The 25,819-nt window shown below is 41.3% G+C and overlaps 2 protein-coding genes and 2 long non-coding RNA genes across 5 annotated transcripts; 2 read left to right on the top strand and 2 right to left on the bottom strand.

Moving 5' to 3' along the window:
* Positions 1-3,219: 3,219 nt before the first annotated feature.
* Positions 3,220-6,043, bottom strand: LOC146505319 (uncharacterized). Of its 2 annotated transcripts, XR_014877430.1 has the most exons (4): positions 5,307-6,043; positions 5,145-5,207; positions 4,983-5,045; positions 3,220-4,879 (listed from the first exon to the last, which is right to left on the bottom strand). It is a non-coding gene; the product is annotated as an uncharacterized LOC146505319 (long non-coding RNA). The 2 variants fall into 2 exon arrangements; XR_014877429.1 differs by having other exon boundaries at positions 5,145-6,043.
* A 4,080-nt stretch (positions 6,044-10,123) lies between these two features.
* On the top strand, positions 10,124-24,995 carry LOC146505316 (peroxisomal N(1)-acetyl-spermine/spermidine oxidase-like). The gene is made up of 10 exons (XM_085182282.1): positions 10,124-10,367; positions 11,381-11,557; positions 11,670-11,800; positions 11,896-12,083; positions 20,379-20,560; positions 20,762-20,931; positions 21,179-21,264; positions 21,378-21,490; positions 22,876-23,030; positions 23,555-24,995. Exons 1-10 carry the CDS (start codon positions 10,214-10,216, stop codon positions 23,684-23,686), a joined length of 1,488 nt encoding a protein of 495 aa, XP_085038408.1. The 5' UTR covers positions 10,124-10,213; the 3' UTR covers positions 23,687-24,995.
* On the top strand, positions 12,966-14,823 carry LOC146505318 (uncharacterized). Its single transcript, XM_085182287.1, has 4 exons — positions 12,966-13,225; positions 13,364-13,615; positions 14,190-14,279; positions 14,452-14,823. Exons 1-4 carry the CDS (start codon positions 13,096-13,098, stop codon positions 14,709-14,711), a joined length of 732 nt encoding a protein of 243 aa, XP_085038413.1. The 5' UTR covers positions 12,966-13,095; the 3' UTR covers positions 14,712-14,823.
* On the bottom strand, positions 15,385-16,714 carry LOC146505317 (uncharacterized). The gene is made up of 2 exons (XR_014877509.1): positions 16,188-16,714; positions 15,385-15,627 (listed from the first exon to the last, which is right to left on the bottom strand). It is a non-coding gene; the product is annotated as an uncharacterized LOC146505317 (long non-coding RNA).
* Positions 24,996-25,819: the final 824 nt, after the last annotated feature.

Genomic DNA, 25,819 nt, shown 5'->3' with positions numbered 1-25,819 from the left:
CATCGTCTATAATTAACAAATTGTTCTTTTCTGCAGGAAGAAGGGTGTCATCAGCAAGAGATTCGGGTATACCGTTAACAAAGTTTATGTCTCTTATCTTAAGAAGCTGGTCATATAATGGCTGCCAGCATGAGTATATATATACAATATTGTCAATGCTGCATGATATAATCCGGGAAGAATTTTCAATTATGCTTTTAACAAAAAAAGTCTTGCCGCAGTTACTGGGACCGCTGACCACCATACTGAACGGGTGCTGCAACCGGGCGTCAAACCCCTGTTCTAATTTAAAATCCATAAGGTACGGTTGTATAGTCTGGGAGCACACGGCGCTTATTGTAAACAACTTTAACTTTTTTCACAATGGTTTTATTCTTCAAATGAAGCTTCTTTTTATCGCGTCTGATGCTATCAGACACGGCAACTAGGTGTGCGTCTGATGTCTGATTGGTTACAAACTTGTGGACTAAACCTTTCAAGGATTCATGGGTGACAACTTTTGAGTTTAGTGCGTTCAGTGTCACGCCTTTACATTTGACCTGGGTCTTGCCCAACGATGTGTGATACGCGTAGCATTTTGGCCCACCGGAAACAAATTCCGCTATGTAATCCTCCACACCACCCTCTCCACAGTCTAATTCGCTTGTGAGATCCCCCAGAAACGGACCTAGAGGAGGCATCCACTCGCCAGGGCGTGCCGTGAAAATGACACTGTCCGTGTCACAATACAGCACGCGCTGCTGCAAGTTGTCTAGCAAATCATACAGCATGAGTCTGGCGTGTGCAGTGGTCATGGCCCCGACAAAAACATTAACATCCTTCACACGGGAAGCTCTACCATCAGCATGCCGCCACTGCACCATTGCGACGTCGTCAGAGATGAAACAAAACTGACGCACGTCGTACTGGTCGCTAAACATTAGCTGGCTAAATCTGGAAGGGTCTGTAATGAGCTCAGATGATGCCATATTTGACCTCATGCTGAAACGACCCCATAACGAGTTTAGCAACAGCTTGTTACAGTTACGAACAGCTTTATTTACACAAATCTTGGATGGGTCTAGCATTATTCCCTCCTTCTCATAATACTCGTCTATGTACTTCTTCTGTTCGTCAGGTGTCTTGACGTGTTCAGGATACCCCGAGGCCTCCTGTTTGAGTTTTAGGAAGGCTTTCACATAGTCTTTAAACAATGTGTCGGTCTTATTGGGGAAATGCCACACCTCATCAATAGCAAGAACCCTGTATCCCTTCTCAACAGCTTTTTCAAGCTCAAATGAGACCCAAGTGCCTTTCAATACCCGCTCACTGTCCCTGTGCCCACATGCAGTATGCTGGTTTTGGTCTTCAGCACACATGCTGCAGAGTGGAAACATCAGTTTTCCGTGGCACCTGTAGGGAAGGACGGGGTGAAAAAGACCCTTAGGGGGGAGCACTGTGCATTTAACAAAGCCGAAATAATTTTCTAGCTTGTCAAAGTTGGTGTAAATGACTTGAGGGTGTCCTACAGGATAGTCTTTTTTAGACTGCACTGTGGGATAGAGACTGGTGAAGTCGTAGTAAAATATTTTTTCATCACAACCAGTCTTGTGGTACAGCTTTATAGCATTTGTGCGACCTCCAAAAAGAGCGTCTCGGGGATTCATGCGTTCTGGCTTTCTGTATGTGTGCATGAAAGCCACAACTGTAGGGTCTGTCTGCTTCAAGCCAGCCCATTCACATTCCCACATCACTATTACGTTCACACTGTGTTGTGATCTCAGTGCATCAACTTTGTCACAAAACATGCGATGCAGCAGTCCATAGGATGCTTTGCTGACAGGATTAACTTCGCTCTCGGGGTAACATTTAACACAGCCGTGGTGAAAACATCCTGCAAATTCATAAGCTGTATTACTTGTGGGGTCAAAACCGTCCACAAAATACGGTCCAACCCTCTGTTCGCCTCCTCTGAGAGCATGTTTTACCACTTTGTTGGTGGTGTGGGACACGTATTGAAGCCATTCGATAGAGACGTTAGAAAACGTCTTATTCTGCTCAACGTATGCCCCGTCATACGTGAGAGCGAGCGTGTCTCTAGGCAGAAACAGCGTTTTATACACACCATTCTAAATGCAGCCAAGGTGGTATACATGAATGGATCAACTTGTGTACAACCCAGTAACGTGTCACGATAAATGCTGCATGCTTTACGCAGGACATCAACATCGTTAACACAGTAACGCCTGAGTTCAGCCTGAAAATCAAAGGGATTCTGTGAGGCAACCTGGTACCATTCCATGAATCGCACCTTATCGCTTTCAGACATGTACTCATAGCCGTAGAAGGAGGGGTCTGGGTACGGGCCCACATAATGCTCATTATCCCTCGTATTAAACCTGTGTGGGAAATGGCCCTTCTGCAGGTCTTGAAAACCTAAAGCAGAGGGTATTTTGGCAAGGCCCATGGGCAAAAAGCTGAACGAATCAATCCATCGCTGGTCATAGTCCCTGTCATACATCAAAATCACACGGCTGCCGCTCATTATGACACTAGGTGTTATGCACTGTCTGACAAAGTACTCGAGGAGTATGTAGTTGTCAAAGCCAGATGCATTATGTGCTATGAAAGTGTACCCACGAAACCTTGGGCGTCTGTAATGTTGCACAAACGCCTCCACACACTTTAATGTGTTAAGATCAGACGCACACACAAAGTTAGCCTCGTGTTTACCGTTGTGGTACCTAGTCTCGAAATCATATAAAATGTATTTATCGGTAGGCTTCTGTTTTTCAACAGGCTGTATGAAACACTGATGGTCGGAGTCTCCGGTTAATTTAGGCTCGCGGCAGTGCTCGCATCTAGGCTGGGCACATCTGTGTGGCGATTTCTTGGATTCTTTATATGTGGTGCCACAGTGCATGCAATGTTTCATATTATCACAGGGGATCATGTTGTGTTTTAATTCTGGTAATTTGTGTTGCTGGTAACAGTGTTGTGATTTGAAGATGCGGTTACAGTCGCTGCATTTCACTGTGGGACCCCTGTGGTGTTGACAGAGTGTATAACATGTGTTACATCTATGTTTACAGGAATGATGTAATGGTGAATTATATGTACTGTAACAGAAATTACACACATAGGATGCACCAAGAAAAGCGGTTGGGTTTAAAATCATGTGGTAATGTTGATTATGGAGATACATCATCAGCGTGTTTGTGTTTGGCTCTTCGTGTGTGAAAAAACATTCCAGGCGTTTACGCCCTTCTGTGTGGTAATAGATTACAATCTTAATGTTGAAGTGCTTCTCAAATTTACTGACATCTGTGAATGATACTTGCTGCTTGTCGCATAGACCTACTTCAGCATGCATCCGTTTAGCTGTAGCGAGTTTTTCTAGCTCAGAGGCTGATGAGTTTAATGAATGTGCTATACATAGGGAGAAGCACAAATTGTTGTGTGTGTTGTTTGGTGTGTATAAATGTCTGCCTTTCTTTGAGAGAATCTCATCATAAGGGATTTGTGCCAGTCTTAAGCGAGCCCCACCACTACTGTTCTGAGCTACCGTGACAATAAACTCTAATTCATCATCACCGATAGATTCATCATTACTCTGCATAACTTGTGCAATTCGATCGAGAAACAGCTCCGGATCATACCGATCATCAGCGTTTAAAACAGCCTGAACATCTGAAGCCAGCGAGGGGCCACGCAGGACTACGTTTAGAACGCTGCCCTGTTGAGATCCAGCCACAGCTCGGTCTACCACATTGGCTAAGCACTCGCGCACTCGCGCAGGTACTTGTTCTGGATGATCAAGACTTATACCCCTAAAATCAAGGCGCTCACGCAATTCGCGAGCATTAAAATTAGGTATCTCTCTAATGTGTGGCTGGGAGCGCCTGCCAGATCCAGATTGCACAACGGGCTCAATCACGATAGTATCACTTTGTGAGAAATTTACAATGACTGAGGGGGTGTGTGGTGTTGCAGCGGTGCCCGGACACGCATGTGCGTCTGTAGTACTAGTAGAAGCGGTAACAGACTCAATAACAGCAGCAGCAGCAGCAATACGGTTAGCATCAGTAACAACAGTGGTCCGAGCAACACCTGATGTACTATCACTATTATTAACAACAACAATAGCCCCATCAGCAATAGCAGGCGTAGGAACAGTCTGACGAGGATGTGTATCAGATGAGGCTGATGCAGGCACACTATTAAGTCTAGCTATAATATTGTCTAATTTGTTATCTGTTTCTTCAGCCCACTGCATAAAAGTCTCTAAGTCAAAACATCTAACAGGACTGGAGGTTCCGTTATTATGCTTAAATAATTTATTTGGAGGGTCCATGGTCTGGATTTTAAAAGTCAGGGACTTGAAATTTTGCTGCAGATGATGTCTAATGTACTACACACTTTTTTTATGAATTTGATAAACTGTTGGTTTTGTATCTGTGCTTCTTGGTGGTATTGATTGAGTCTAGCTTCAATCAAACATAATTTATCAACTAATGAAGCTATATGACTCTGTTCAACAGGTTGAGCGTCTGAAACCTTCATGTAAGCATCATACGCCGCTGATATTTGAGAGTCTGTTATACCGTCGTCTTCAAAATCTACGTGTGAATCAATGCTATTTCTGACACATTCTGGTGGGGTGGGTATATGAACAAGATCGAAATCTGATATACTGTATTCAAAAACATCAGAGAAATCACGAGGCAAGCACTCACTCGGGGGTGTTGCAGGACCGCTGATGAAGATCGCTTCTGATTCTCCACTGTTGCACAAAGCTCCAGGTTTTTGTTGTTCTGGGAGGTCGATACTGTTTAAACATTCCAAAAACGTCTGGAGTACGGTGTCCTGATCATTATGTGGAGGGGTACTGTGCTGCAGTCTGTGAAGATAGATATGTGTTAAAACATTTATACATGTACCCATTTCAAACAGAATAAGCGTGTCTCCCTCTCTATCTCTTTTTATCTAATTTATATATATACCTTGTAGTGTGCGTTATTCCTGACGGCCCTGGTTCTCCGCACATAAGGTTCTCTGGCGTGGCTCTGTATGTGTAAAACGGTCGGTTTTAGAACATTTGGAATTGTTTAAACCCATTTGCTGTTTTTTTAAATACACAATTATACACCCCGTTGTATACATACCTTTTGTAAGGATGGGCTCTGTGGTCGCGGTGTCTGAATGTTTTCCTGCTCAGTTTGTTAACCCTGGAACAAATCAAAGAAAAACTCTGTTATTATATAATTTAAAACAATCGCAAGCTTAAAACATACATACGATTAAAAATCGCGTAATTCTGTACACACCTTGTGCCTGTTAGAGATGTTGTTCCATCTTTAAAAGCCCCCGTTTCTAAAGAAAAGGGTGCTGTGCCGTTCTCCCGAACTCCTGAAAATTAAGCTTTTGTTTTAGGAAAAAGATAGTTTGAATATCCTATAATATGTTAACATAACACTTTTAAAAATACAATAATAGGTTTTGTTTTACTTACCGTTTAAGATGTCCATGTTATAAAGAACGATGATAGTTTTGATGGTCTCAAAGAAAGTGATGTTGTCGCGACGAATGCTGAGTTCACCCTGAGCTTCGCATAGGTCTCAGTTAAATACCTTCTCCAGGAACAATACCAGTACACAACTGTTTCACACCTTAAGGTTCACACTCCCATGCTACTTCCCAGAGTTCTCGAAGAGACAAAAGACACCTACTCTGGAGGTCCTGTTTCCCACCCCACCCCACCCCCCCCTACCATTTGTCTAGACAGGTTTGCCTTAGTTCAACATTGCGAAATCCCGATTTTTAAATAAAATGATCGCATCAACCCTGGAAAGAAAACTAGTTAAATTAAATAAAACGCTTGTGAACATGCCGACATTACCCATTCGGAAGAAATTCCCACTTGTGCCGTTTTCAAAATAAATTGCATGTATCGCAGCAAGCTGAGATATTGTCAGGTTTATAAAATTAGTCTAGCCTCAGTACACAACTGTTTCACACCTTAAGGTTCACACTCCCATGCTACTTCCCAGAGTTCTCGAAGAGACAAAAGTCTTAGTTCAACATTACGAAATCCCGATTTTTAAATAAAATGATCGCATCAACCCTGGAAAGAAAACTAGTTAAATTAAATAAAATGCTTGTGAACATGCCGACATTACCCATTCGGAAGAAATTCCCACTTGTGCCGTTTTCAAAATAAATTGCATGCATCGCAGCAAGCTGAGATATTGTCAGATTTATAAAATTAGTCTAGCCTCAGTACACAACTGTTTCACACCTTAAGGTTCACACTCCCATGCTACTTCCCAGAGTTCTCGAAGAGACAAAAGTCTTAGTTCAACATTGCGAAATCCCGATTTTTAAATAAAATGATCGCATCAACCCTGGAAAGAAAACTAGTTAAATTAAATAAAACGCTTGTGAACATGCCGACATTACCCATTCGGAAGAAATTCCCACTTGTGCCGTTTTCAAAATAAATTGCATGCATCGCAGCAAGCTGAGATATTGTCAGATTTATAAAATTAGTCTAGCCTCAGTACACAACTGTTTCACACCTTAAGGTTCACACTCCCATGCTACTTCCCAGAGTTCTCGAAGAGACAAAAGACACCTAGTCTGGAGGTCCTGTTTCCCACCATCAACCTTACTACACTCCCCTGCCATTTGTCTAGGTGGGAAGGGGTGGGAGGTGTGGGGTGGGAGGTGTGGGGTGGGGTGGGGGGTGAGGGGGGGGGGGGGGGGGGGGGGGCAAAAAAAGTGCAGGTGTATTACTACTTTTTAAATGCCACCTTCTGTGTCTGTGCATCTACCAGGGGTGTTATTCACTACCTTGTGTTGCTCACAGAGGTAACTGTGACAAAGTGTGTATACATCTGCGCAGCGCTAACATTTGCATTTTCTTCTCTACAGCATTACAGTTCTTCATGTGGTTTGATCATGTGATTTATAACAGGACAACTAGTTAATGTTTTTCTACTACAGGATTTCTGGGCTCATGTGTGAAGAAACTGTGTTTATAGGTTATGAGTTGGTGATGCTGTTACATTGTGTTTTTGGGAAAATGTGAAGGTTACTTTGACAATGTGAATAACATGTGAGAAATTTCCTGTGTTGAAAACTAGTGTCACTTCTTTCCACAGCTATGGATGGTTAACTTTATGGTCTTTTTATGGCACCTCTGGAACCTGTCGACCTGCGCCTGACCACCGGGATGGTCAATGTGTGTTGCTAATGTTTGTTTTTCTAAGAGTACATGTAGAGGATTCAGCAGAAGCGGACAAGTGACATGAGAAAAACAAATAAGAGATGCAGTGTTTATGGAATAGTTGAATATGGGGCTCATTAGCTGGCCACTATTGAACTCCTAGTACTATATGAGTGGAGTGACTTTGCTTAAGAGAAGTCACCGATTACATTAATGTTGACTGAGTACATGGGATGATCCATGTCTGAGGTGAATTATGGAAATAATTGTAGTTTACTGATTTGAGAAAACCTGCACATGACACTTGTCTTGCTGATGTTGAATGCTTTATCACTCTTATTATATAATTATTTATAAGTGTGAAGTTTGATTTCACTTCCAGATCTTGTTTTCCAGGCCATGATGGTGTGTATGCAGGCTCCTGGCGGAGCCAGTTTTTAAGCAAACTTAATATGCAAACACACTAACATCTTTTATTGCAGGATTGTAGGTCCGGGGTGGTGCTGCTCCAGAGGAGGAGACGCCCTGATGTTGCCTGGGACGTGATCTAGCTAACCTTTTTCTTTAAGACAGGAATCTGGTTTTGATGAGTTGACTCATGGGAGTGTCCATGCATCAAGAGGAGGGGTCCAGGATTAACATGAAACAATGAATTAACATTAAACTATGTTTTATATTATTTTTGCAGCGATTTGTGTGATTAACAGTTCATTCAATGGGTATTAAGCCTATGCAAGTGATGCATCCATGTTCAGATGAGGCTTTGATGGCCTATAAGTGAAGTTCACTGAACTAAAAAATGTGGTTTGATGATTGTTGACATGCTCTCCAAATAGAAGTTTTTCCTCCTAGCAAGGAAATACAGGTGCAGCAGTCATCTCCTGAGAAATCTTCAGAGGCCCAGTGAGATACAAGAACCATTCCAGGCATAGCTGACAGCCCAGGCAGTGGTTGAGGTCAAAGGTCGAGCTGGTTGGGGCCCATCACGAGATCAGACTTTGGAGCCACAGCAAGGAACTGAAGCTGCATTGGAATGAGAGCTGTGCCAAGGGGGCTTTCCAGAGGCCAACAGAGGAGACTGTGGACAACAGACGGGCACCTGAAGGATGAGGGGAGCGTGCCAAGCTCCATCGACAGCGCAGAGGGAGTCCGAGGATGACATCATGATTCTGTGAAAGCACATGAACCAGAAGCTATGGTGGTGATGACAGCAGTTTCCTATGAACATCACCTAATGCTGTGTCACTGTACTGTGCATACGATGATACTCTGAAGACTGCTGGGATCATAACAGCAGTAAGATAACTGGACCCACCACCCTTTCCACAGAGGGATTTTTCTGCAGAGGATGGACAGTAGAAGAGTCATAAGTATTCCTATCGCAGGACGAAGGCCTAAAGTGAGGTGATGGGGTTGACAGAGGCCATTTCAAATGCTTCCGACCACTCCAACTGCCTGCAAAATAGCGGAGAGACCCTCCTGGATACATCAGAGCCACTGCAAAAAGGTTGAGGTCCCAGAGGATTCCACTTCCTCCACAGAAATCAACTAGTTGATTTGGTTGCTTCAGTGGCGAGGGGGAAGTGCTGATTGGGCGCCCGTAGGGAATTGCTCGCACTTCAACCTCCAGCCATTGGCCAACTCTAGAGTAATCAAATAGTAGGGTGTGACGGACCTGTACGTAGCCATGGGAAGGTGGACCCTCCTGGTTACCTTGACTACGACGCTCACCTTTACAGGACAAAGACAGAATCGGCAAATACAGACTATTACGTCTGTTCTCATATGCCCAGCACGTCAACACACCCCACACTATATGTGTTCCTGGACCAACTCCCAGGGAAGAACTACTCCATGATACTAGCAGAGGAAGGGGGACTTTGTGTCCTCTTCAATAACACCTGCTGCACTTACATAAAGATGATGTACATTCATCAAAAATGACTGACGCCCTGAATGCTTTGAGACAGATCCAGCAGGCCCAAAATCAGGACTATGTAAGTGATACAAGTGACTGGTTTTCTTGGCTTTACACTGGCTCCTGGTTACAGGTGCTAAAAGGACTACTCATCGGAGTTGGGATATTTTTACTTTTATTTTGTGTCTTTGTAACGTGTATACTGCCATGTCTAAAACTCATGATTAACCGCATAATATTTTCCACTGTTGCTGCATATACAGCCGTGACAAATGATGATGATGACCCCAACCTGTTGGAACATAAAGACTTTGTGTGATTAATGACGATGTGACAGAAAATGTACAACAAGATGTTACATACTGATATCTCACTTAAAGTTATACTGACAACAGGAGGGAATGTCAATGGAAAATTGTACTTAGTAGTCAGTATAATCTTTTAATGATATAAGTTTGCATATGGTAGAATACTGCACGTAATCATTTGTGTTTAGAAGTATATAGTTGGTGGCATATTGAAAGAATGTCTCATCCTAGGAGGTTTGTAACATTCCAGGGTGTTCTGGCGTTCACCCCCACATCCTACTTCCAGTCCAGCAGGTTTAGGGAAGTCATTTATGGGGTCACACTCTGACCCCACACACATACACACACACACACACACACACACACACACACACACACACACACACACACACACACACACACACCTCCACATTTCAATGTATGGAACAAATGCTCACTGAAGTGTATAAATAAAAGACCAGGGCAGTACTCAGTGTTTAGTCTCTGAACCTCACTCTTGGAGTGTGAGTTCTGGAGGCTGCCCTTGCTAGCAAGAAAACCTGTGTGTTTCTCTTCTCTGATTCTCTACTGAAGAAGTGTTTTAGAATATATCTCTTAACAAGAAGCAAAGACGAAAAGGAAAAAAAAGAAACATGGCAGGGTTTGGTGGCTGAATCATCCATCCCCACCAATGCCAAAACCAAATCTACGCCCTTGGTACACTTATTTCATACACGCCCCGATGTGAAGTTGAGATAAAGCTGTGAGAGCGACAGTCCTACAGTTTGATGCGAACCAAGGATGGCGACGAGTGCGGACCCAAAGATAGTTATAATAGGATGTGGAGTATCGGGTATAGCAGCGGCTCACCGGCTTGTCAAAGCTGGATATGGTCATGTGCGGATACTTGAGGCGACTGGAAGAAGCGGGGGACGAATAAAAACAGTAACTCTGGGTAAGTTTATATGTAGTTTCTGTTTTAGTCGGTTTCGTCTTTACACTGTCAGAAAATCAGAAACCAACTAAATTAAATCCTTAGTAAGAACAACATTAATTTCTAAGTGTGAGCATCTTTATTGCAGACAATCTAGGAGGATAAGCGATCCAGCATGTTCTTGTCTCTTTTAATAACCTGCTGCTGTCAGCATCTTCTGTTGTACTTATTCTCAGTTTCAGTGCTTGGACTGTTGTGCAGCTTTCTGATGTTTTCCGAATGGTGAAACAACACAAAAATGATGCCAGTGCATACAGACACCTCACATTAAAGTTTTTACAGGACACTATGCAGTACTGTGAAAAACTAAGTGCATCTTAGCAACCAGGTGCTGTGAAAGTCTGGATGAACCTCACCACAAAAAAAAAGGGTTTTGGCAGCCTGCTGTAGGGGTGTGACCTGGGCACCTTGCAGTCGTTGAGTCAATCTCTGTATGCCAACGTATTCTAAAGTCAAATGTGAGTGTCTGTCTGACAAGCTAAAGCTTGGCCCAAAGTAAGTCAGACAACAGGATCGTGATCCCAAGCACTAAAGCGGAATAGCTGAAAAAGAAAATAATTGAGGTGCTGCATGTCTCAGTGAAATTCCAGACCTCAACACGATTGAATGTGGGACCTTAACAGAGCTGTGCTTTAATGAATGCCCACCAACCTCAATAAACTGAAGCAACATTGTAAAGAAGAGTTGGCCAAAGTTCCTCTACAAAGACGTGAGAGACTACTAAAGTCATGCAGTAAAGAATAACTTATAGTTATTGCTGCTACAGGTGGTTCTTCCAGCTGTTGACTCATGGTGTGTGTTTAGTTTTTCTCAGAATTACAAAGAGTTCTGTGAAACCGGATCTACTAGTACAATGGCCTCCCATTGTACTAGTAGATCCGGTTTCAAGATAATTATGCTGTCAACTTAATCTTTGGTCAGTTTACTGTCATTGTGCAAGTAAATGTACACAAAGACTTGTTTTTCTTTGACAGGTAACACTATTACAGAGATTGGTGCGTCTTACATCCATGGCCCATCTGAGGAGAACCCATTGTTTTGTCTGGCTCGTGACTATGACCTCCTGCCTCCAGAAGCGCTCACTCCAAAGAACCAGGCCGTAGACGTGGATGAACATCCTCCCTTGGTCCCCAACTGGTTCAGCAGTTCAGGTGACCAGACATAGTAACACAAGTGTACTTCAGCACATCACATCATTGTGTATATTAATAGCGTGCTTGGTAAGCTGTGATTGTTATTACAACTTTAAATTCTGTCCCAAAGGTCAGAGGCTGAGTGCAGAAAGCATGGAACCAGCTGAGGAGCTGTTTCGTGAGATTTTGGATAACACTTCACAATTTCAAAATCTCAAAAACACATCCTGGAAGAGTGTAGGACATTTCATGCGAACAAAGGTACATTGTTTTGAATTATGCTTGTTGCTGATGATATAAAAAGCTGTAAAAAAAAAAAAAAAATCTGTTTTGTTGAAATTTGGCATTTTGTGCAGGCGCAGAACCAAGCAGCAGGAAGGTGGAAAGATGAGGATGAAACCACTAGGCAGCTGCTTCTCTCTGCCTTCAGTACTATGCTGAAGTTTGAGTGCTGTGGAAGTGCCACTCATAGCATGGATGACATAGACCTGGCAGGGGTTTCTATGCATAAGAGCCTACGTGGCGTGGACTGCACGCTTCCAAGGTTTGTGCATCATCGTATGCATAAAGGGTGTTAACATAAATGCCATTCATTTACTTGTCATTTGCTCAACTGTAGCAATTTAAGTTTATGCCTTCACCACCAAGTGCTGTCAAAGAGTAAAGCTGCATTGATTAATACTGAGTAATTAAAGTGGCAGTGATTTAGATCCTTAGTCCTTTAGATTGTTTCTTTTATTATTGGTTATTGGTTGGGCGATCGTGGCTCAAGAGTTGGGGCTTCACCTTGTAATCGGAAGGTTGCTGGTTCTATCCCCGGCTTGGACAGTCTCGGTCGTTGTGTCCTTGGGCAAGACACTTCACCCGTTGCCTACTGGTGGTGGTCAGAGGGCCCGGTGGCACCAGTGTCCGGCAGCCTCGCCTCTGTCAGTGCGCCCTAGGGTGGCTGTGGCTACAATGTAGCTTGCTATCACCAGTGTGTGAATGTGTGCGTGAATGGGTGGATGACTGGATGTGTAAAGCGTTATACAAATACAGGCCATTTACCATTTAATCCTCTGATCAGCCTGTGTGAGAACCTTCTGTGGTTTTTATTATAGCAATTAGCTAATTATTATTTATTCATTTATTGTCTAGTTTTACAAAAACAAAGCTAATTTATCCACAATAAAGACTAACGGTGTGTTCACACCGAACGCGATGGACGCGAATAGAGCGTCAGGTTTACATGTAAAGTCAATGGAAAAGCGCGATGAAGCGCGATTGCGGGTCCCGCGAAAATTCGGAAGCAGATTTGCGTCGCCAAAACGCCAAAACGCATGAAACGCGCGTCAGTGTAGCGCGTCTGGCGCGTTTGACTCGCGAATAAAACCACGCGCGTGAGTTTTTGTGTTGCATTTTGTGCATACTCGCGTTTCGCGTCTACCGCTCGAGTTGGAAAAATCTGAACTCCAGCGTCAAATCGCGCCGCGACAACCAATCAGGAGCCTGGTGACGTGGCTCTGACCTAGGTCAAAGGGGCAGATCCAGCCAAAGCCCTTCATTCTTCATTCAGTATGGAGGAAAAGCTAATCAGTGCCGTGGCTAATCACCCGGAGCTATACGATGCTAGCTACTACTTTTACCGAGACAGGAATAAAAAGGACCTAGCTTGGAGACACATAAGTGAGGAGATCGGGCAACCTGGTAAGTTCATTCCTTCTTTTTAATTTTCAGACTGACCCGATGAACCCGCGCAAAAGCTAGCAAGCCCGCCTACTGTCCCGCTATTTTCCCACTGATGTACAAATACCTTTCCGCTAACAAGATAATGCGTTTATTCAGAGGACATCTGCAGGAGAAAGTGGAAGAGCCTCAGGGACACTTATAATAAGGAGAAGAAGACAGAGAAGGAGAAGAGGAGTGGGTCTGCAGCAGGATCGGGGAGAAGATGGAAGTTCTTCGCGGTCATGGGGTTTCTGGACCCCTTCCTCACCCCGCGGGAGACTAGCGGTAATATGGTGCGGACCGTGGAGAACTTCTCCCCCGAGGACCAGGGACAGCCCGAAGAGGCAGCAGGGGAGTGTCAGTCAGAAGGTATGTTTACATTGAGTTAATGTAGGCAGTTAATTTATGCGTGTTGTCATACAGGAACATATTTTGTTTATTAATAAACAGTATACAGTAGTCCCGCTGTTCATCCGTCACTGCCTCGCCTTTTCGCTGATTTTTTTTATTGCACCGTACAGCTTTCAACAATGCGCATTGCATTCTGCAGCCCAAATGACAAATCTCCTCCATGTCGTGTCTCCTGCGCTTGCCAAACTTATCATGTTTGGTTTTGATAACCATCACGTCTAATAGAAAAAAACAGCACAAAAACACTCATAACTATGAGCCTCATTCGGAAATACACACCTGCACCGGGAGCAAAAAAGGCGCACAAAAGTGGCGCCGCAGACGGAGAAAAAGCGCGGCATAATACTTTTACGTTTTAAAATCGACAAAGGTTTTCACTTTGAGAATCAACTTGTGAGAACTGTGACTACTGTTCATGTGCTGCAATAAATGAGAGACCACTGTATATAATAATAATAATAAGTATATAATAATATAATATTCTCTATGACTATTGTCTTCAACCTGTTAACATCTAATATTGTCTTGATAGAGTCAAGTAATCATGCAGCAGAGTCCTCAGCTGTCTCTTCTCCTGGCTCCCCAGTCCCTGGTCCCTCAGCTCCTGCTGCTGCACCCACAGGTATGAACATCAAGCACTGACAGCTTTTTACTTGCTTGAATTCCCTTGTGATCACCTTTACTAAATATCTACAACCAATCTGTTTATATCATGTTTTTTTTTCAATTTTGAAAATGAAAATCTAGTAGCAGCCTTCTCATTACTTTGTGTTGTTTTGTGCTGTGTTTTACAGGCCCACAGAGGAGGACAGCTCGAAGGCGGGCGAGGGACGGGTCCCTGGACGGTCCATCGGCGGTGGAGCTGGCCATCCTGGAGTCCCTAAAGAGGCCACGCCCGTCTCCAACTGAACATTTCCTCCTCGGCCTTGTTCCTGCTCTGGAGAGCATGCCGCCTCAGACACGAGAATTCGTGAAATTTCAAATTTATAAATTAGCTTTTGAAAACAGCACAGCTGTGTTAAATTTGGAAACATTGGACCCTAATGATCAGTAGTTTTCTGATGAGGCAGCAGCTCTCCAGGGCAGAAACAATGTTCTTATTTTTCTCCTCCTTCTCCCTGAGGCTCTTCCACTCCAAGCTGGGTCCTTTTTATTCCTGTCTCTCTGTAAATAGTTACATTTCATATATTTATGATAAATGTTTTTGTTAATGAATTTATATTTTTTCAAATAAACATTTATAATGACAAAATGTCTCTGTTCTACTACACAGCAAATATTGGCACCCGACTTGACACAAGTAGAATTTATTTCATATTATACTAATGACAAAACATACTAATACAGTGGGATGCAAAAGTTTGGGCAACATTGTGAAAAGTAATTATTTTCTTGTACAAATCACTGGTTGTCACAATAAAAATAGTCAGTTAAATATATCATATAGGAGACACACAGTGATATTTGAGAAGTGAAATGCAGTTTACAGAAAGTGTGCAATAAGTGTTTAAATCAAGCAGGTGCATAAATTGGCGACACAAAAAAAGAGAAATGAAATAAATATTTAGTGTATATGAATGTGTGTGTCTCCTATATGATATATTTAACTGACATTTTTCATTGTAACAGCGATTCATACAGGAAAATAATGACTATTAATAAGGTTGCCCAAACTTTTGCACCACACTGTATATAGGAACATAGTGAAGACAAGTTACTTAAGAGAGTAAAAAGAGGTTAGTTTATTTTGGAGTAGAGCTCCATTTATTAAGAAAAAATTAAAAGGACAGGAACACTCTTTAGAGGTTTGTGGGTGGCTCTTAAAAGAGCCGTTGTGGGGAAGTCACTCGGACTTCAAACAGGCTACTCCTTTGGTTGCCAAGACACAGCTCCCTCCACCGAGAAGTGAGCCATGAATTTCTCCCTCACCAGGACAGCCTCTCTGGAGGAGTTGTTTGCTGGCAAGGAACCTGGACAAAATTGTTTAAAATGAGTATTATGTGTACTGCAGTTACAAAATACATTATTGAAATTCCAAAATTACAAATTGCAAAACATAAATCTTACATAAAACCTTTTGTAATTATAAGGATAATTACATGATATATATTAGATATAATCTAAAACAGTCTGCGGTGATTATATACAAATATTCAACTATCCCAGAATTAAACCAGGTCTAAATAAAAAGGAGTGAGTATCACTACAAAGGTTAACTCAGTGGTCCTAATGCTACAGTTTGATATCAGCAAACACCGAGCGCATACATTGATATGACACCACAGCCATGCTATCATTCAAACACTGATAACAGCATAAATCGAATTAAATCGGGACTTGATGAGACCTTCTGAGTATCACTAGAAATATTATAAACAGTCGTCTCCGTACCACAGTTTGCTATCAGTAAACACCGAGAGCATTCACTGTTAGCATAGCACATCCATGTTAGCAGTGTATAAATGGATGGTTTAGCATGTATTAGCACAGGTATCAATAAAGGACTACCGTATTAAATACTTTTACTAACCTCAGGCAGATGGACAGGCGCTCTGCAGGTGGGATTGAGCGCCTGTAATTGGTGTCTAGGCGGGTGATTCTGGGACCGACCCGGGGAAGCAGGTCCTCAAACTGGCCGAGTGAAAGACGGTGATGTCGCTGGAATCGGCCGTCATCCAGGCGCAGCTCCTGGAGCAAATGGTGAAACTCACCAAACTGCTCATGCCTCTGGAGGACCTGATGGACCCAGGTAGGGCGAGGGCGTCTTTTACGCCGCTGCTCTGCTCTCCACAGTACATAGAGAAGGGAGACTCTCTCTTCAAGCGCTAACTCGACAGCTGCCATCTTGCAAAGATACCGGTCTGGCACAACTTCCTCCCACATCCCTCCCACATTTCCGGTTCACGCGCGTCAAAATATCATATTTTGAAGCGCGATGGATTTTTCTTGGACACGCGTTGAGGCGCGAATGTGCACGCGTCAAATTAGGGGCGTTTGGGGCGTTTTTGTTCGCGTCCATCGCGTTCGGTGTGAACACACCGTAAGACAATGAAATACAGGCACCTTGATGTCTGTAAGTACGTACTAAATAAATAGAAGATGCTCTTGACTGCTCCAGTTTCACCCAGTTAATCTTTATAATTTGTTATTTATTCACTACAGATTATATTTAAAGTAGCCAGACAGGATCCATGGACATGTCCTTGAGCTAACTCTTAGACATATTTGGCACTCTGCCATATTAAAGGTCATGGGCCTGATTTCCATTCGCTGCACCTTAATTCATATAGAGAATCACTTACCACGACTAAGTCTTGAAAGACTATGAAATCACCAGGAGCACAGGCTGAAACAACTTTAAGGTTGTATAATATTCTTGTTGTTTTTCTCTGAGTTCACAAACGAGACCTTTTTGAGAGGACGTAACTCTGACTGTGGATAGTATAAAAATTTTATAACACAAGAAAGAAGACACTCATATATTCTCTCTCTCTCTCTCTCTCTCTCTCTCGCTATGTATATTTTAACATACGTGTAAAGTGATAGATTTCAAGCATTTTTTATTTTAATTTTGATGATTATGACTTAGAATCAGAAATCCAATATCTTAAATTATTAGACTGTGTGATTAGGTTTCACTTTAGGTGTTTGGAATAAAAATAATATATATGCAGGTCACACTTTTGAATTAAATTCTATTTTTTTTATGCTATTCTATTCTCTAATGCTCTAATCCAGACCTTCCCAAAGTGTGGGGCCCGCCCCCTAGGGGCGGCGCAGAGCCATTGCATGGGGGGCGCGGTATGAAAGGGGGGAAAAAACAAAATGCTTGGACACTGCTAGTACAGGGCGGCCTCAGAAAGGCAAAGCAGGAGATGAAGCATAGCTGAATATGTTTCCAAACCAACTTCATTCTAAGCTTCAGACTAGAAAATATGATGAAGCATATCTTCCCTTTGGATTCACCTGCACAAGTGCCAAGGTAGGTCTCCCCTGCAGAATTGGTTTTCCCTGCGTTGGGAGCAGCGCTGGGCTGTTCAAATCACAGACAAACAGTATCCCACATTCTTGATTTTTAGTTCACAAACACTTCTTTTAATGACTAACTACTCCTGACATGTTGGAGATGTTAGCGCTTTATACAGTAAAGTTACAGTGGGATACAGGCACGTGCAGAGGGGGGGGCCAGAGGGGCTTGAGCACCCGCCCCTTTCCTGATGGGTGTCCAAAGTGCCCTTTTGTTGAGGCAACTTTTTTAAAATTCTTTTTTTTTTTTAATGTGTGTGTGCGTGCGGAGTCCTGTCTGTGCCCCTTAACAATAATATTTAACTATTAATCACAGTTTTGCTAAATAAAAGGATCTGGCTTGCATCAGTCACATGATCACATTTAACCAATGATCGCCCTTGACGGCAGAACGCGCTGGTTATGAGCCGGGAACGAGCTCACAAAGAGCACGCCCATTTTTTGTAGTCCGGAGCTGCAGGAGAAACACAAGTTAACTCAGAGACACAGACTGATGCGACAAAACCAGTAAGTAGGTGTACAGCGTACACTGTAGTGTACAGCACACAGGAGTGTTAGCTTATTACGTTGGTAAGCTGTCTTGTTGCAACTGTTGAACTGAAACAAACGAGCGTGCTGTGCGTGTAACAGCGCGACAAACATTACCTGTCCTTTTATTAACTGCACATGTAGTTCTGGTCATAGCTGCTGGCTACCTGTGTAAGGCTGTCATGGGTCTGTAGCTCTGTCACCGTTTTAGGGAACATATTTAGTTTTAAAGTAAGTTACAGAGCTTTTCCTGCCTTTCTGGAGGGATTATATTTCACTAAAAACAATCTAATATGCATGTCCACATAATTATGCATTATTATAATATATTAAAAAACACACGCTGTATTTTAAAGAACATACATTAAGAAGCAGATTATATTAGATTTATATTTTAAATAAGACAAAATTTGGATTTTACAGCAGTAAAATTATTGTATCTCTACAGTTTAAAAATGTAATAAGCTTTGCTCCTGCACAGAGTGGATAGTGAAACAAATGGAATCATCATAAATACATTATTTCATATTTATTACTTCCCCCTCCTCATTGCTTTATTATTGTAGCTCTAGTAATAAATAATAATGTTTCTGGATCAGCACCATGATGCCCATAGTATATACAGTATTCTGAAGAAGGTCTAAAATGTCACTGTGTGTGCGTGCATGTGTTTGTTTTATTTAGATAGATTTAAAAAAAAAAAAAATATTACTCATGATATAACAGTGTGCAGACATGGCTGGTAAGGACATGAGGAGGGAACAGTAGGAGCTGTGTGAGGCTACTAAAGGCAGGGCTATAACATTTTTCTGTCATCATTTTATTATAGATTAAGTGCTGGAGTTGTTAGGTGTGGATAATTAGATTATAGTTTATTGCAATAGCAAGTTGTGCCTTGTTCTCAGATAGACAGCAAGTGGAGAGTGATATATGAGATGATGGGATGGAAGAAGAGAAGCAAAGAGTGATTCACAGGCAGAGCCTAAATTATTTCTCACAGTTTTTTGTTGCCTTATGGTTCCAAGCGCTGTCACCAATCTTTGCATTTTGTTATTATCTCATGACACTTGTTTAATCAGCTACCATCTCTCCTGTGGACTTTTTACTGTCTACAGTCTCAGATCAGCACAGCCCTGCCCTTCCCATATTAGATTCTTGATGAATGTCTGTTGTTGTTATTCAGCCTGGTTCAATGTGCCCCTTTTTAACTTTGAGCACCCGCCCCTTTAAACCTCTCTGCACGGCCCTGGTGGGATACAAATAATATCAGGCTGATCCTGCCACGATTTGTTCCCCGGTTCAAATCACGGACAAACAGTATCCCACAGCTGTTTATGTTTTTGAACCCCTTTTGCACAGAGAGGCATTTTTTGAAAAATGTATTGATAGCAATGTTGAATATTATTACACAGGAAAAAAAAACAACTACATGTAAAATAATTACACCGTGACGCTTCTACCTTCTTAAATGGAGGGACAGTAGCTGCATGTGTATGTAAGCCTGTAAAAACTGAAGATAGTCAGATTAACAGTAACAGTATTTCGTCTCTATCCGCCATTCTGTAATTCAGCTCATGTAAACAATAACGTGGCGCACAGTGTGACGTGAAAAAAGACACATACCTTTGAAGTTGCATGAGGAACTCTGTATTCCTCTTAAACGCAAAAAAGGAGTTTTAAAAAATCTCAGTTTTCGGTGATTGGAAACGCCGTTTACGTGTGGACGAAACAGCTGCGTTTTCAAAAATACCGTGTAGGTGTGACCATAGTGTAAAAGAGTTAGTAGTTTATTTTATTACTACTACCTGTCATTTTTAATTGTTTACTAAACGTTTGAGGTGGGAAATAAACCGCAATTGAGCAAAATAAGTGTGTGTGTGTGTGTGTGTGTGTGTGTGTGTGTGTGTGTGTGTGTGTGTGTGTGTGTGTGTGTGCGCGCGAACATTTTTCTTGTAAAACAAAGGGAGGCCTAGCAAAAAAAGGTTTAGGAACCACTGCTCTAATCTAATGAACCTCAATAGTAAGCAGTGAGTCAAGTTTTGCACACTTCATGGACACTCATCATCACTTTGTTATTGTCAACAGCTATAATTATTACATCAAATATAAAATACAAATGTACTACAGATGCTGCATTGTGGTCATCTTAATGTATCTTATCTTGCAGAGGATTTGAGCGCCTAATCGAGAACTTGATGTCTGAACTCCCCTCTGACTTGGTGACCTACAATTGCCCTGTGAGCTGTGTCCACTGGAGCAACACAGAGTGTGGCTTAAGTCCTGTGACGGTTGAGTGTGAGAATGGCGAGAGGATTGCTGCTGATCACGTTATTGTCACTGTGCCTTTAGGTAAACTTCTTTTCATATACTTCATCCTCTTTTTCGTATCTCTGTATGAAATTGATTAATTGTAAATTACGTGTTATGACCAATGTCAGAGCTTAATCTTAATGGCGGGGTTTTGGTAGTGTCACAATGGAATACAGACCAAGTTAGATTTAACCCTCTGCTGCAGTTTATGCAATTTTTAATACGTTTTCTTTTTGTCAGGATATCTGAAGAAGCACCACTCCACTCTGTTCTACCCTCCTCTCCCGGCCCACAAGCTGAAGTCGATCGAGACGCTAGGATTTGGAACATGTGACAAAATATTTGTGGAGTTTGAATCGCCGTGGTGGGATGCTGATTGTGAAATCATCTACCTCGTGTGGGAAGACGAGGTTTGTAATGCAGCAGCCAGAATAGTTTCATATGTACCGAACCTGTCTTAATAACAGGTTGACAGATATTTTTAAACTTTCTTACACAATTTTAAAGATATGAACCTTTTTCTTTGTTTTTATGTATATGATGCAATAAAATATCTCAGAAATGTTGCCTAGTAAGGGTAAAACAATAGAGACATTGTGTGAACTTGTGTTTTAGAGCCAGAGATCAGAGAGGACATAAACCCTTTTGTGTTTTCAGGAGACTGTGTCAGACCAAGTGTCAGATGTGAGTGAATCCTGGATAAGGAAGTTGGTGACATTCACTGTGCATAAACCTTCTGAAACGTAAGTGACATGTTAATCTGAGGAACCATTAATGATTTTTCCCTCCTATAAAGTTTCCTTTGCAATTCAAACCAGCATTCAGACTTCTCTTGTTGATTAACACAAACTCTCAGGGGTAGCCATGTTCTCTGTGGCTGGATTTGTGGCCATGAGGCAGAGTATATGGAGACACTTCCTGAGGAGGAAGTGAGAGAGTCAATCACAAAGCTCGTCCGTACATTCACAGGTAAGTTTTATATCTGATCTAACCCTTATAGCTCTTTCCTCTATAACATAATTAAAGATAAAAAAATAAATATCAAAGAGACTAATAATTAAAATTAAAGGTTGTTATACCTAAGAAAACTTCTCTGTATGCACAAGCATCACAACAGTTAAATTTTTCATTAGAAATCTATAAAACATCTCATTGTTATAGGAATAAAACAAGTTCAGGTAATACAGAGTATATATGCAGATATAATGGCATTAAATCGAGCAGCAAACATGTATGACTATTACCTAAATATCTTTGTCTTACAGCAATAAGACTGAGTTTGTGGTTGAAACTGCTAATATGATGTTTGCACAAATTGTATTTATATTTTAAAAAGCTGATAGTCATCACACTCTTACTTATATATAACATATTAGTATTGGGAAAATAGTTCAGTATAGATTTATGAAACCAGGTCAGATTTCAGAGTTTATCTTCTGATGTTGACATGCCCAAAACAGGCCACTGTGCAGATGACAATTGATTGTAGAAAACTATGCAGCTATTTTCCTTGATTGAAACCTTCTAGTGCAGAAATGTACATGTTAGACCGAGTATTGAATAGGTATTGAATGGGCACCATTAAGGTAGAAGCTACTTGGTTTGTGCCCGAGAAAACACACAAATCGCCTGGACACTACGTCAGGAAGGGCACCCATAATAATCTGTCAAATCAAATATACAGAGCTGCCTAATGTGGTAACATGTTTTGGAAAGGGGAGCATCTAAAAGTAGCTTGAGGCTTTTCTGCAAGAAATATTCTTCTCAGATAACTGATCCATAATTGATCCAGCTGCTGCTTTTTAATAAACCAGAATGTTTGGGGTGTCACAACCCGGCTCAAAGGACGTGACAAGCAAGTGGGAGATCACACACAGGCTTTTAAAGGCTGTAAGATATGTTTAATGAAATAAGGTAAAGAAACTTAAAGACAAGTTAAATAATACAACAGCCATAACTGAAGAACAAAATGAACATAATGAGTGACAGACAAAGAGAGACAGCCATGGTTCAGTCAAGGTGTCTTTATATACTGGGACTGGCCTGCTCAGGTGTGCTGCATCTATAACTGGGTCAGCTCCGCTTACCTGCAAGAAACAGGCAACAAGAAAACAAGAACACAAGGCCACCCCACTGGCTGTCACAGGGGGCATATTGGAGGGGCAGGCTGTATAAGGCACTGCCTGCTGAAATGAGCTAGCAAATAGTTACTGATATACAGTATTCAAGTCCTAGAAAGCTGTCATACATAGAGGGAAGGCTTTAATAGGTAGTAAAAGTAATTTATTTATATCAGTTTTTTATATATATTTTCTGAAGTGGTTGAGCCTTGGTTATTTCATATTTGTCTGTAGGAAACGGTACGATCACACCAAAGAGAATCCTGTGTTCCCGGTGGTTCACTGATCCCTGGACATACGGTTCCTACTGTCACCCAGCCATAGGCTGTACAGCCAAGGACCTGAAGAACATGATGGAACCTCTGCCTTCACAGGAAACTCTGTCACAGGTACAGAACGTCTTGAGCCACCGTTAATATTTTGCTTCCAAGGAGCCACACTTTCATGTCATTTTTCTAAAGTGGTCTTGAGTAAGAGTTCTCCAGGCTTTTTTGAATGTCTTTAAAAATGTTCAGTCCAGTCCTTTTACCTGACCATTTTCAGAGGAGTGTTTTGTCCGTTAAAATCCATTTTAAATGGCATCCTTTAGCGCTTTGTTACTAGCAGCCTGTTGGAAAAAATGCATCATTTGTTCACATTTGTTTATTCAATCTATAAAAAATGCCAGTGATAACACAGTTCAATTCAATTCAATTTTATTTATATAGCGCCAAATCACAACACAGTTTGATAAGAATTGCTAGTAGAAAACGTGACATATCTTGGCATGGTGTGCAGCAGATGAACTATTAGTAAATCAAGTGAGTCATATTGCTCAGGGAAGTACTGACTTCTGTTACTTTATAGTTAGACAGAAAGTGACATAATATAACCTTGAAAAATGTTTCTCACTTTTACTGCTTGTGTGTTTCAGCCCCTGCAGGTGTTGTTCGCTGGAGAGGCAACCCATCCTTGCTTTTACTCCACCGTCCATGGAGCAATTATCACTGGTTGGAGAGAAGCAGATAGACTCATCACTCACTACTGGGATTCTGTTAGCCCATGAATTCCCTGTAATATAAGAAATTTAAAGATGAAGACTTTTCTTTTAGCTTTTTTTCTTTTCTTCTAAAAAACAATCAGATAAGTCTTTTATCTTTTCTGACTGCTCTTTAGTCAGATAAGATAAAAGACAAATCTTATCTGTGTCTTATCTGGTGACACTGAGTAATCATAGTGGTTGTCTGTTGGCACTAAAAACCACAGTGCTGAATATGGGAAAAAAAGAGGGCTTGTGGCATAGTTATGTTGTAATCTGGAGTTCCACTCCTTATCTGGGTTTAAAGGTTGACACATTACATTATACATTAGTCATTGTTAACATGTTGCCAAGGGAACATTTACTGGTGGGGTTTTTGGTAATATTAATGCAAGTAAAATTATGTTTTTGTTGTGATTTTAAAAATAAGAGTATGCATAAACTGAATCAATGCCAACAATTTAAAAAAAATCAAAGAATAAGAGCACTGAACAATTTTAGTGTATTATGAACAAATAAGACACAGTTATGCACGGTCAACCCTGGCATACCATAAAAACGACAGGTAGAGCACACATGACTTAATCGCTACAGGCAAGCAGTAGTTGGGCAGGTGCTTGGATAAAATTTGCTAAGCAAAGCAGGTACAATAGAACAAATACAAATGGCAGGCAAACTAGCAGGAAGTTATTGAAAAGTGGGTCAGTGTGGCGTGGGATTAGTGATACAACCCTTAGTGAGTGTGACTGAGGAAGGAATTGATTAAAAATGGGAAAACTTGCAGATATGGATGAAGTAAGCAAGATAAAAAGTACACCAAATATGTAATAGCTTTATTTTCCATAGAGGAAATATCCATACATAAATGCATTTCCTGGACATTGCAACTATTTCGCAATGCATAATAAGCACAAATCAAAGTCTAGTTCAAATCATCTGTTTTAAACCACAATCAGGACACATGCTATGTAGTTGCTTGTGTGTTTTTTGTCTTTCTATAGAATAAAAAGACCACAAATATAATGTGTTATTCAGATGAAGAATAGTTCATTTCCTCAATAGGGAGAACACCAAATCATTGTAACATTACATTAAACACAAAATAATGATATATTTGCATTTTCTAAAGGGCCGCTGTCCTCCTAATATTTAGAATTATGTAATGATTTTGTTTCAGTTTATGCAAACATAATTTATTAGATTCCCTATAATAAAACTTTAGTAAATGACAGGAGATGCACTTTGCTTTACTTGTCACAAGTGGACAAAAGGGCTCTATCCAGGTTTGTGATTGTGTTTTGAATTAATAAATAAAATCAAACATGGACACATTGTAGTGTGTTTACTGTGTTTATTTATGCAAGTAAATTAATGTCTACTTTTTTCTCCCCCTGTGTTCACCTTATGAGGTCACCAAATACTCTTGTCTTTATTGGTTTATGCATAAAGAGAGCTGGAACTTTCTCACTTGCACCTCCGCAAAGGTGTTTTTCTTTTCTGTACTAGAAGCACCAAGGTTAATCATAAACCAGGATTACCAGGATCCAGGTGCATTCTAGGGCACCCAGGCGATTCAGGCTTTCTCTCATCTGAAATGAAAATGTTAGTATGTTATATAGATCAAAATACCAGCTAACTGTAAGAACCTTGATGTCAGTCCTCCGTTTGAAAATACATTGTCTGTTCTCTAGTATTAAACTTCAATATTACTGAAGTTTAATACTGAAAAACTGCAGTAAGGATACAACTTTAATTATTAACTGACAAGTGAAGTCTTTGTTTTTTGGAAATACAAATACATTTCCTCAAATTCACCAAATAATGTAATGTGTGTAATGAAGTGTATTTTATTTAAGAAAGCCACTAAAGACAAATAAAGTAGCTCTCTATGAATATATAAGGTGATGTCATGTGATCAGCTTTAGGGAGGCATGCAAACCTTTCTTCTGTCAGCTCATCTGTCTCCATGCAGCAAAGCTTTTTTTTTGGAGTAGTGACCACTCCTTACAAACACTTTGCATCTTCAACTTTGGCATCCAGCTCCTGTTTCTTGTTCTTGCCACTGCTTCCAAACCATACATCAGAGATGGGGGAACTGTGGGCCTCAAGGGCTGGTGTCCTGCAGGTTTTAGATATCACCCTGGGTCAACACACCCGAGT

Source organism: Neolamprologus multifasciatus, chromosome 13 (genome assembly GCF_963576455.1).
Source record: "Neolamprologus multifasciatus chromosome 13, fNeoMul1.2, whole genome shotgun sequence".
In the NCBI taxonomy this organism is placed as follows: domain Eukaryota; kingdom Metazoa; phylum Chordata; class Actinopteri; order Cichliformes; family Cichlidae; genus Neolamprologus; species Neolamprologus multifasciatus.
The sequence above is the reverse complement of the archived record's forward strand: the minus strand, read 5'-3'. Positions and strand labels throughout refer to the sequence as shown.